General features: G+C 37.8%; 1 protein-coding gene across 1 annotated transcript in view; it reads right to left on the bottom strand.

The window, feature by feature from the left end:
- Positions 1–13,079, bottom strand: part of UBE2K (ubiquitin conjugating enzyme E2 K) — a 37,617-nt gene that overhangs the window by 8,719 nt on the left and 15,819 nt on the right. The window contains exons 3-4 of the mRNA XM_084286412.1: positions 8,583–8,641; positions 5,941–6,023 (exon numbers count right to left, since the gene is read on the bottom strand). Coding sequence (XP_084142538.1) covers positions 5,941–6,023; positions 8,583–8,641 — 142 coding nt within the window. The remainder of the gene's footprint in view (positions 1–5,940; positions 6,024–8,582; positions 8,642–13,079) is intronic.

Consider the following 13,079-nt stretch of genomic DNA (forward strand, 5'->3'; position numbering starts at 1 on the left):
ATTAAAAATGGAAAATTAAGGTTTATGATTAACAGTAAAGAAAATCTGACATATTTAGTGTAGCTGTCATATACTCATTTAACATTTTCTACCCTGAGGACATGCATTGGCTTTCCTGATCAAAGCTTAAAAAAAAAAAGACTTTGTATTTATATAGTTTAGACTTAATTTTTCAGAAACAAATTAAGATTCCCAGAAGAAATTGGAGGGACAGCTAAAAATAGATTCTTATTCCCCCATTTCCTTAAAAAAAGTCCTCTTCTTTCTTCCCATTACTTTCTCTGGGGAGAATAAAGCAAATAGAGATGACTGTGCAGAATTACATTCACAGACACTGGAGAAGCAGGACCTGTTCCTCATTAGCAAAGAGCAGAAACGATTGTCATCATCAGTTCTGGAGTAAAATCTAGGCTGACAGTGGCACAAAAAAAAAAAAACAAAACAAACACAACAAACAAGAAAACATGCAGGCACACAAAATCCCTGGCCCACAAGCTACAAAGAATGTGCTGCAAAAAAAAGTTGTGAGGATTTTCCTTAAGACCAACTTGCAACTGAAAGCCATCATCTGCCTTTTCCAGTGTTCCTCAAAGGCTTATTTTGCAGGAACATAGTTCTGAAGAAAAAAGATTTCCAACTCCTCTTCTACTTGAAGCTCATTTCTAGGTGTGGATTTATGCACCAACATGCTATCATCAAGTTCAAGCAATTCCCTTTAGTAATGCAAGCTAGCTGCACGTTTGGGTTTAAATTATTTTTCCCCTTCTCCTCTTTGCTAAAGGCACGGGTTTGTATTACTCTTGACAGATTTTTGTCTAATCTGTTCTTAACTGGAGCCTCACAAGTTTCTTGGAAAATCTGTTTCAGTGCTTCACTGTGATCGCTACTCGGCATGCTGAAATGGTTTGCTAAGGTCACATTTGCTTAGGCCATCAGTCTTATTGCTTTGGTCTGGATTTTTCCAATGGTTCCTGTCTTTCCTGGAACACAGTGCTCAAGGAGGGTACAGCAATTCACTTGAAGCCTTATAAATTATATATAAAAAGCAGGCAGCATATATCATGAGCTTTGAAGGTAAACCTTTCACGTCCCAGCATCCTATTTGCCCTGCAACAAGTCCCGTAACACTACTGGCTTCTGGTTCTTTTAAACTTAGTAACTCCTGACCCTGCCCCAAAACACTGCTTAGCCACTACGCAGGGTTGCTATCCTGACATACATAAAATGAGTGAGAAACAGGAAAGGAGTTCAAACCAAAAGCCCCCACCCTGCACCTCCTCTCCCCAATACAGGCTTTCTATTGGCATGGCATTTGTTAAATTTGTAAGTGAAGTGCAGAAACGTACTCCACTAAGGGAGACCTGGAGTGAATCAGGAAGCTGATGGATCTGATGTCTGTACATCATATGCCGACATGCTTGCCTTTTTTTTTTTTTTAATCTTGGGGCTTTTCCATTAAAAATAAGCAGCCGTAGCTGGGGGTGAGCACAATGCTAATATTATAAAGCACGGCAACCCAGTTGTGCCCAGCACGCCCGAGGTAAGAAATCTCTTACCTTTTGATAAGCTGAAAGAGCCCTAAGAGGATTACAAAAACACTGCCAGCTTCTCTCCCTCTTCCATCATTTTTAAAGGCTAAATAATTTTCTCTTTATGCTCCACACGCCCCTCTCAGAACACAGGCTTTCTGGTACTTCACCTTTGAAAGGTAGCCCAGCAGAACGGCTGCAGCCAGCAGGCTGCTGCTCTGCTCTGTCAACCAAGCATGGTTGCTGGAAACTGCTTTTTTTTTATTTTAATTAAATAATCTGCAATATTTATTCAATTTGTGGTAAAACTGAACTTGTTGATCCAAGAGAAAAGCTCTGGGAATTTGTACCAAGGGTTTATGGAGGGAGGAGGTGAATCAGGCCTTTAAGCAGAAGCCTGCTGTAGAGTCACTAACAAGAGGAGAAATGCAAGACTGGACAGGGGGGGCTTTGACATCAGGGCTGGGGGGGATGGCAGGATGCCAGTGAGTTACCTCAAACAGCATTAATGTTCTCCACATTCCTCTCAAAGCTCTGAAGAGGCCGCGTTCCTCAAACAACCTGAGCAAAACCCAGCAGGTATAGATGCCCGGGATGATTACTACTAACTGGTTGTTGCCTATGCATGAAAATTGCATTACCTCCTATAATAACGATTTTGCATCTCAACTAAAACTGAAGCTTGAATGCTCCAGCACAGCCACACTCTTCTAATTAATTTTTATTTTGCTTGTCAAAACCACAACAGCCAATAGTTTTTTGTAGCAGCACACAGCCACAACACGCCCGTTTGATATTCACTGCTCAAGGGATGCATGCAAAACAGCTTTCAAACAATTTGGCTCTCAGATTTCAACAAAAAGTATTGGATACATTTTCTATTTAAGAGTAAAATTAAGGGATAGAGCACTAGCCCGGAAGATAAATATAGGCTACATTAAGCGAAACCACATAACAGGAGTCAGATCAGATCAGCATAAAAAGATATTCTTCCTATAAAATCATACACCAATTTTAATTCCACCAACAAACAATAGTTGTTTTGCAAACAAAGTGGCACAACAGGTATTTACAAATCTAAACATGAAAATCCACAGCTGCAGAGAATTTCAGCATCAACCGTATACTGTGGAGAAAGAAATTCATTAAACTCATTACAAAAACATTTAAAGGCATTACTTCACAATCTGACAAAAGCTTCTGCCAATATGCATAACAATATCTCAGCCATGCTCATTAGAATAGAAAATCATTACCACGGGATGGGTAAGTATGGGAGAAACATGTTTTAACTACAGAAATACATGAAAATTGTGTTTGTATTTGTCGTGTATATCATTTTACTAACTCTTAAAAAAAAAAAAAAAGCAATATTAGGCCCAAATTCTCATAGGCCCAAGTTCTGTCCTTCAGCTCCCACTGACCTCAGTGAAAACCACAGATACAAACTGGAATTTACAAGTTACATTTAAACCACAGCAACAAGAGCATTATTCAGTTAAGACCATTACAAGTCAAAGGCACTTCAGAAACCGAGCTTGTTACTAAGAGATTTGACTTGAAAGATTGAGACTAAGTCTACCTTCTAGAACAAAACTACCAGAGTATCTCAGGTATCAATAACTATCACACTGAAATTGTTCAAACAAGAAAGGACGGATGTAGCCAGAACCACGTCCTTTCTCCCAAAGGACCTGGGGCTTTGAAAAGCACTTCAACACCACGCTAGCAATTTTCACTTACCATGCTGTGATTTAAAAAAAAAACAAAAAACAAAAAACAAAAAACAGAACAAAGATGACCACACACAAAAAATCGCCGAGAGCAACACATTAGAAAATTAAGGGATCACTACATCAAGAATCATTTTGGAAAGGGCATATAGCACATAAGCAGCCTTACCCCACTGCTACCACCAAGGTCTGTGAAATTCTTCCCTCAGTGCTTCTAGATGAAGACAGCATTACAAAGGAAGAGTTCAATGATGCACAACTGGTGTGATATTGGTGCTCCCTGTGCCAGAGTTTAAATACACAGAAGGCAGTTCTTGTTCAAATACCCCTATTTTGTATACATCTTGATGATGGAAGGTAAGATGCTTTCTTTATTGGCAGAACTAAGACACAGATTAGGTGATCTGTGCAAGACCTAACTTTCAAAGATCACAAGAACACAAGTCAAATCTCCTCTCCTGGTCTTCCTTGCCAAATTTCAATTTGAAAAAAAAAAAAAATAGAAGAGGAAGCTCATTCTTTCTTTGGGTCTTAAATGTTTGTCTGTTGCCTTTTGATATTTTACATTTTTTAGCTTGATCAGCAGCTGAAGAGGCCAGGAGCTTTCATCTGAAAGCCATTAACTGCCTAATTCCTAAAGCAGCAGCAACTGTGTGGGATAAGACTGAGTTTTAAGTCAATGTCTGGCAATGCTCAAAGACAAAGGTGACCTGTTCCAGGACCTGTTCCAAAGTGTAGTCTCCCGAATCCTAGTCCACTGCTGCAGAGGCAAGAATATTCATCCTTCCTCACAGGAAACAATAATTAGAGAATATATTAACATGATGGAAACAAGAAAATGTTTTTTTAAAAAATCCATTAAGTGACTTCGCTTTTATTTTCAAATATGATAAAATAAGGCAGACTTCTGCTTCTGCTAGGAACTCTTTCCTCCAAGTTTTTGGTAGAAAGCGACAGATGTCATTTAAAAAAAAACCACAGGAGTTTAGGAGCTTCAGATAGCCTTGAAGATACTTGTTAAAGTCACAGACCTTGATACTGTGAATAAAGCAACCTGACAGCACGTAAAGAAGTAGCAAAAGATGGAAGGAAAAAAGACAACCCTGAACTTATAAGCTTTGGACAAATTCCTTGCAGGAGAGTATTAATGACACTGGGATGCAGTTCCCTGTTAGCCATCTTTGTTGCTAGAAATAAAGAATGCCTTCCCGTGCACTCACTATCTAAGCTTTACCCGAGTGAAACCCCTCTCCCAGGTAGGCTCACATGCTCTAGATCAGACCAGTGAAACAATCTCTTAAAAAGATCCCCCAAAGTTTGTTATTTTGACTAAAAACAACCCCAAAACAGCCAACCAAAGAAAAAAAATCCAGCACAGAAATCAACCAGCCAGCCTTCCTTCTGCCCTTTCGCTAAACTGGTTATAATCTGAGGAAACTGCACTTAAATGTTTCTTCAACTGTGTATCTCCAGTACAGTTGTAGGGTGGGATAAATAGCTACGTGTAGGTTAGAGAAGTACTGGCTTTAGTGATAGAAAAACTATACAATATACCATGTACATTGAAAGATTACACTGCCTGAAATATAGTCAAGTGCTGCAAGATTGTAAGAAAAAATAAGCACTTCCAATAATGAAGAAGACAAGTAATAACAAGTACAGCTTCTTAGTATTTCATTTTAGTTATGCCACGCTTCACATAATCTTATCACCATACGGAAGTGTACTCCCAATGTGTCAACTGTAAGACCTGAACTCGAGTTTTCTGCTCTAGAGTTTCTCTTCCAAACCCAGCTGACACCTGCTTGACCAATACTGGTCTTGATTAAGCTGTGGAAGTCAGGAGCATCGATCTAGCTGGGAATTACACTCCTATTCTTTTGGGGCAGACATGGAGGAAAGTAACAAAGATGAACTCCACTCTTATGCCGGACATCAGAACTACAGCACAAGTGGTGCATGTACTTCATATTGTGCCACTTGGAAAAACAAGCCTACAATGAGCTCGGCTGTTACAGTTTGGACACTTACAGATCTGTTCCAAGGATTTTGGTCATTGCAACCTTTTCAGAGCTGTTCCAGTAACAAGTAATCAAAGTCAGCAATTGACAAGCAATTTAACTGCAAATAGTTTAGAGGTTCATATCATAAGTATTATCAACTATAACTGAGACAGAATTAGTATGGTGGTCTCCTCTTTCCTATTGTCTACCTGTTACCTTTTACACTTTTAGATTCCCAGATAGACTCCATGTGTTGCTTTAGCTCTTTGGGAACTAATTTTATTTGGAAGCACAAGCCAAGAATCACAATGAAGATAAGCACTTGGTTTTTCTGCTTACACCTCAGGAGGCTGAAAGGACAAAATTCAGGAGGCAACAGGTAGCATTTGTTACTGGAGAATTACATAGAAATCATTAACAATGAAGTGCTCACCCTAATCCTAATGCAAAAATAAACAAAAAAGCTCTCTGCTCAGTTAATATCAGTACTTAGTACTTCCCAAAATTACTACCCAGCTATTTCATTAGGATCCTCTTTTCAACTCAAAATAGTCTACTGCAATACTTTAAGCTTTAAGGACACATGAAATTACAGATGCAAACATGAGCTGCTGCCTCCCATCCAGGAGGCTGGTACACTTGATTTTGCATATTTAAGCCTGTAGGGAATCTTACCATTGATCTTTCAGTATATCCAAACAAATGGCCCCAGTAACTGAGCTAATATTAGGATGCCATATTTTGGTGATAAACCGCACCTAAAACACAAGAAAATTAAAAAAATAAAAATAAAATGGTTATTACATACAGTATATTAAGTAAACATTTAAAATGCACCATTTCTAATCATATTATGGAAAAATACTAATTTAGGAAAGATCAAGCTAAAAACAGAACAAAGACATAAGATATGACATATTTCAGGAGGTTTGCAAGTCCAACACAGCCTTGCTTTACTGAGAAATGGACGACTGCCCATTTGAGTACACCAAAATTATCCCCAGCTGTTTTCCTGGATACTGTCACATGGGCACGCCAGAAGTCATTTTGAAATACCTTCCAACACTACCAATGTTCCAACAACAGTTAAATACAGACTTAGATCTTCCAACATCGTCAAATTAGCTTAAACACTGGAAAGTCTCCTCACAGGTCCCTGAACCTGAGATGTAGCCATTGGATCTCACTGTTCAGCGAAATTGCTGATAACTATAGGAGTTAAAAGAATTTCTTTGGTCACACTACTTTTACAACTTTCTAGTCCTGTTATTCCTATGCACAATGCTCTTCCACAAACCAAACCCTAAATAGATTATTTTTCTTAGCTGAGACAAGATCCTTCCAACAGCAGTCTCAGCACTCACTCATTGATCACGTCCACATTTTAAACACTAAAAAGTGTATTCACGCTTATAAAGCGTGCATTAAAAATCTTTTTTAATTTTAAGGACACCGAGAAAGTTAAAAGTAGCATTTTATTTTAGAATTCTCATGAAGCAAAGCTGTCCTCTGAAAGGAATGTATGCAAACCTGTGATTATATATAGAATTTTCTTCATTTTCCTCAAACCTCTTAAGCTGCATTTTAACTGCTTTCTACCGACTTTCACCTGTCTCTGCATTTCCCATCTGTATCTCTTAATCCTAAACTCTTGTCATTTTATGAATGGCACAGATTTTCCTTCATCTTTTGCCCCTGATCTGCAAGCATGTTAAGCACACAGTACACATCGTTTGTCAAGTACTACTGCAAGATACTGTACATACAGGGCTACGATAAAATCAAATCCACAAAATGGTGTATAAAGAGGTGAGGCGATATATTTCTGCTTTCCAGTACAGAAACTGAGAGATCATGTCTGCCTCAACTCTGTAAACAACAACACAACACCACAAAACAAACAAAAAAACCCACCATGTAAATTCTGGGTGTTTTCTCACAGTGAATGCAGGTTAACAATGGCTGTCAGACCACATTCTGAACAAGATAAAGAAATCTTTCAGATGAAAGGCAGGGCTAGACACAAGCAAAAAGGCCTCCAATTCACAAATTCCTACTCCAGAAAAAGCAGTACTATGCTACAGTGCACTCAGTTTCTAACAGCTACCCATAAGCCTTGGCAATGAGCACCAAGCCCTAAAGCAGCAATTAAACCACGGTCCATAGACCCATCTTTCAGGGTCTATGGCCAGTTTCAGCCCTCCTTATTTTAGCTCCCACCAGAACATGTGCAGATGAGAGAACTGAAACCAACGGACATTTCAGTAAGAAGAACTGTGTCTTTCACTCCAGACTCAAGGAAGTCACTCAAGGGACAAGAGCTAAGAGCTACTGACACCTCTCCCCTCCTCCTCTTCCCTAGTTCCTTCTCAGTGCTACACTAGAGTGAAAAAAAAACAGGATGTAGGACATTCTTAAATCGAAGAAATCTTTCAGACTTAACCAGAAAGCCAATCAAGAAGCTCTAAGACAGCTGTAAGATAACTCAGGAGCCTGCTGACTCATCATAAACCCCTGAAGAAGGGACTAAACAAGGGTACAGGAATATAAAATCGCAGCTGCATACAGCTGGGGAAGAACACTGTTCTGATCTAGTTAAGATTGAAGCAAAGACAAACTGAAAATGCTAGAAAGACACAAAAAGATGCAGTAAAACTGGAAGGGCACTAAGTTCCAGAAACATGCAAGTAAATTTAAACATTTTTCACATCTCTCATCCTTGTGCACTTTTACAATTTTATGTATTCCTTCTGTGGATTTACAATAAGATGTTATTATTTCTATTGGTCCTGCAGGTCATAACAACTGCATGTCTAGCTGCATTTAATTATTTCTAGAAATTTGGCAGGTTAAACCCAAGACTTCACCAACTATAGCTTATGGAGTTATTAATTGTAATTAAGGAATTAAAGTAATTAAGGAATTAAAAGAATAAACAACTATCTAATACAGCATTTCTTCAGTGATTCTGAGGTGTGGCTGGCAGAAATCAATACTCTCTGCATCAAATAGAACTATCTGAAAGCTGTATCTTGCCAAAAAGAAATTACAGGAGCATCAGTAAACTGCCGCCCAGGATTTACCAGCTTGCACTCTGAAGAATAATCAGAGGGTATTTCTGACTGAATAGTTACACATCTGACTGAACAGTTACACATCCTGCATGATTTCTACCTAGAAAAGACAGCCCCAACATCTGTCTAGAGGAACAGAAGGTAAGTACTACACAGATACACACACAAGCAAATAAATACTCAAAACAACTTGTTAGACAAACTATTTTGGTAAAATAGTTTGGTAAAATGTGTTTATATTACCTTAGGAGGATTAAATGGATATGTTTCTGGAATTTTTATCTCTAGTTGATATCTTCCACCTTCAAAAGACAAAAGCAAATTAGAAATTAAACCAGAGTATTAATCAAGCTTAGTCTTATTTCAGCAAAGCCCACATTTCTAAATGCAGAGGTTTTCAAGTAATTAAATTTACTCAGAAGTATTACCTAGAAGATACTTCCAGATTTTGCATACTTTATAAATAAATGAATATAAACAAAATCTAAAAGTCATATTGGCTTATGCAAATCAGAATCTATATTTATTAGGTATACTGAATGTGTACATTCACCTGTAGTTACTTATTTCAGAAATAGAATGTGCAAATTATAATTAAGTAAAATATACCAAAATATAAAACATCCCCAAGAGTAATACCAAATGAAATGAAAAGCCACAAAAGCGGACAGGGTAAATATGAAACATTATTTTGACTGTTTCCTGATGCCTCATACCTACCAACAAGGTTGAATTTTTCCCCCTCCAAATTACACAGTTGAAATTAATTGTATTTCATTTTAAGCTTTCCAGACCTCAGTCTTCAAGGATGCCATCTAAGAAAAGTTACCATACTTTGGAAGAAAGGAAGTTCCAATGCTACCTAAAGTAAGTTCTAACGTTACTAGTTGAAGATGGTAACTCATTCCAATTCTGCACTTTTACGTACTAGTGCTATTAACATAGTTTGTAGAATTAAGAGCATGTAATAAAAATAGCATGAGCTTTGAGGATGGAATCTTCTACTGCCCTTCTCTAAACATTTTTTTCTTCTCCCTTTACTATATCATTACCTAAGTCTATTTCAATTACTGTCTTGTTAACATTCAAGCTTTCTATCAATACTTCTGTCTTCTGGAGCAATCTCAAACTCTCTGCCTACTCACTCAAGATTATTTGCCAGGCAGCAGTTTAACGATGAAAAGAACAGACTAGAACAAAACAGATACACCAATTTAGACATTAGTTTAGCTTTTATAGAAACTGAAAGCATTGCTCCTCACTTGCTATTTTTTTCCCCATTCTACCTCTGTTCTGAAAGAAACTCTTCCTATCCTTAAATATAGTTTGCTACGATTCATAAGTTTTGGTGAATTAAAGTATTTACAATCGCTTTTCTTTAGGATTTCAAGAGTGATTTACTCTGCAACACCTCTATACAAAAACAGCTCTCAAATCGTCTTAATATAGGCAGTGAGGTCCACATGCAGGAAAAAAAAAACTTCAAGAAACACTCTGAACAGCTAAAGCCTATGGCACCTTTTTAATCTGTGCCAGAATACATATTGAAAGGCACTAACATCTCTCACATTTTTAAATATAATTAAGTCTAAACACAGTACACCTGAAATGGCTTAGTGTGAGTTTGGTATTTTACACTGCCTACTGCAAGTGTTTCTTCCTCGCTTGATTCGAGGTTAACTCCAAAAGATTTAGAAGAACCTACAACAGCATCAAGGCCAACAAGCCCAAAATTATCATAGTTAATTTCTAAATTGATTGCTTGTCTTCACTTACAATACAGCACAGGCAAAATACTTTTGAAGACACTTAATATTTACAACAACAAACCTTAAGTTTGCTTTTTCTTTTGTTTGAACCAAAGTACAATTCAGCAGCAATTTTTCAGCAAGAACCAGACCAATTAAACTGCTGCTGGATTACAGAAATTCATCAATCCCTGTTACAATTTTACTGCCATGCCATTTTGTAATGCAATATAATGCCTAGCCTTGGATATTATTTCTTTTGCTTGCTATTAAAATTTGCCTGTAAAAGACAGTCTATTACAGCCTTCTCCATAATAGTCTATTTAGCTGCCAAAATTTTCCAGCTGGAATGTACATGTACAACTCCAGGAGATTTTAAAACTGCAAGGAGCAATGAGTTGGCAATATTATTTATCAAGCGTGTTGCTGTGCATTGAAGTTCACAGTTAGCTATATGGGCTTGAAAACCAAACAAACTGAACAAGCCTGGACAATCCATGTCAGTTCCTCAATCCTAAATTTAATATGCAAGTGAACAGCATACTAACTGCCGTGTCCTGGTATTTCTGATTTTTTATTTTTAAAGTGAGCATGTATTTGTATGACTTTTTCTAAAATTTAATACTTGAAATCAAGTTAGCCACTAATGAAGAACATTCCTTCTGTACTCCTCCTGGAAAGGACATCTCACACTAGAATTAAAGTAAGTTTTAATAAATTTCCTTGAAGAAATGCCCTACTATAAATTCCACTATTACCATGGTTTACATGCAAACTTGGTTTGAAATTAATACCTTGGTTACACAGTGTTTAAAAATTATCAAAAAAGCTCTTGAATTCCAGTAAAACACAGCAGCTATTAACGTAGACTTTCAAAGGTCCTCACTCCAAACAGGTGTTTTAACATGGAATGCAACAGCATTTGAATTGTAGTTGTCTTGCCATGGTCTGAAAATTGATCAGTATCAATTGACAACACTTACAGAAAAATAAAAGCTGTACATTTGTCAACAACTCTGCCTCTCAGTCATACACAGACCGATGTCCCAGCGTGGCCTACAAAAGAACTCTGTAGCTGCAGTTTGTTTTCAGATACCCCGTCAGTTGTGGTCAGTGATAAATATTATTGTTCTGTCACTTCTCAACAGCCCTAGAACTCCCTCCTGTAGCAGGGAATTGTCTGACATGAATGGCTGTGCTAGCTTTGCTCCATAAAGTACTTGTTGTGTCGTTCAGACCACAGATGACAGGAAATCATCTAGTAATTATGCAGCATGCATTACTGCTTTAGTCATAAAATATAAACTACACACACTGGCAAGCCCTTGTTTTCATGCATTTATTCCCTTATGTAATTACAACGTTACAGAAATATTAACATTCCGAAGTAAAGTACACAGATGTCAGGAAACACCAGGATTTGGGTTGACAGAAACTGATTTTGCCCTTTGGGGCATATGCCTTGCAGATTGAAGTGTGGGGTCACATTGTTTCCCATGGTACCCCTGCCACAATCAGTATATTTAACAATTCTCTCCCACTCCCCACAAAAAGGGATATTTACTGTGTCCTTTCATCCTCATCATTAAACATAAGAGCACGTATGTATGCATGCAAGTATGCCTGCGTGCACTTTACATCAACAAATTCAGCATTAAACATGGATTGCTGGTTTTCATTAGGATACACTGAACACACAGTGCTCAGCTTTTGAAATTTTGGTCTAGCTGCATTACGTGGGCAAAGACTTCAGTTCTGCAGACAGGCATTAAAACCTTTTTTACTCTCTTCATGAGCTGCTATAGAGTTTTTTTTTTTTTTTTTTTTTTTAAATTTTGTGACACGTGAATACATCTTTCACTCCAATAACCCTCAACACATTTTCCAAAAAAGACCCATTTTATAAACCAAGATAAATCTGGCCTGGAGGGGAAAAAAATGGCAAGCCATCATACACCTATTCACCCAAGGAGTATGAACTATGAGGAAAACAAACAAACAAAAAAAACCCTCTACAATTCAGATGTATCCTAGCCCTAGTACCCGATTAATTTTGCGATCTTAACATCTGTAAATAAGATTTGGTTTTATAAGACCAATTCTGTTTTCAAAAGAACTGCTCCACAAAGCAGGATTCACTTCCAAGTGGGTTTACCAGAAGGACCACTTATTTTAGGTCCACAGCATAATTCTCTTTTTAAATTGAAAGCACATGTTATAACCAGAAGAAATTATCTTCTTTCCAGACATCATTTTCTGTCAACTAAATCCTAGTGACTGATGAACTGAGGCTATGGAGATATGGGAGAAGGGAACCGTCATTACTTGCTTGACAGCAGAGAGGGCTCAAGTTCTGGAGGGGAGCATCACTACACTAGATACTTCACTTTTCTATGCTCTCTTTCCAGACTCATTTCCTTTCTCCTCAGCTTTCAACACTTTCTACCCCGCCCAATATTCTCCAGCATCAACCTTTATTAGGTTGTTTCCTTGTCCTTTGCTCAGTCTGAGAAGCCAGAATTGCTGGGAGACCCTACTCTAAGTCCGGTGCCGCTGTGGATGCGATCCCAAGGGGAGTCCTTCTCAGTGAAGCTGTGACAAGCGGATTTTCATCAGCAACCACTGAGGCTTTTGAGTGGATGTACACCTATACTGACAACAATTTTCAGATCTTTTCCCCAATTGATTACAATTTATCATTCAGACTAGTGACAGACAGCCTGTGTCCGATCCCTAGGCAATATTCACATCTCAATCTTAGCTTCGAGACACAGAGCAACTAGAGTAACTGAAAACTTGGAAAACTGTTTTAATCTTCATCAAAACAATTTGTCTCCAACATTCAGCAAACAAAAATATCTCAAGGGAAGTTTAGCTAAAAACTCAAATTGCAGTAGACGGGCATGGGAAATTTGGATAAAATACCATTTGAAAGTAAATTAATCTTTTAAAAGCCACCATCGTTTGTCATCAAGGAACTTTAACAAAGGGT

This window comes from Netta rufina (genome assembly GCF_964035555.1).
Source record: "Netta rufina genome assembly, chromosome: 4".
Taxonomy (NCBI): domain Eukaryota; kingdom Metazoa; phylum Chordata; class Aves; order Anseriformes; family Anatidae; genus Netta; species Netta rufina.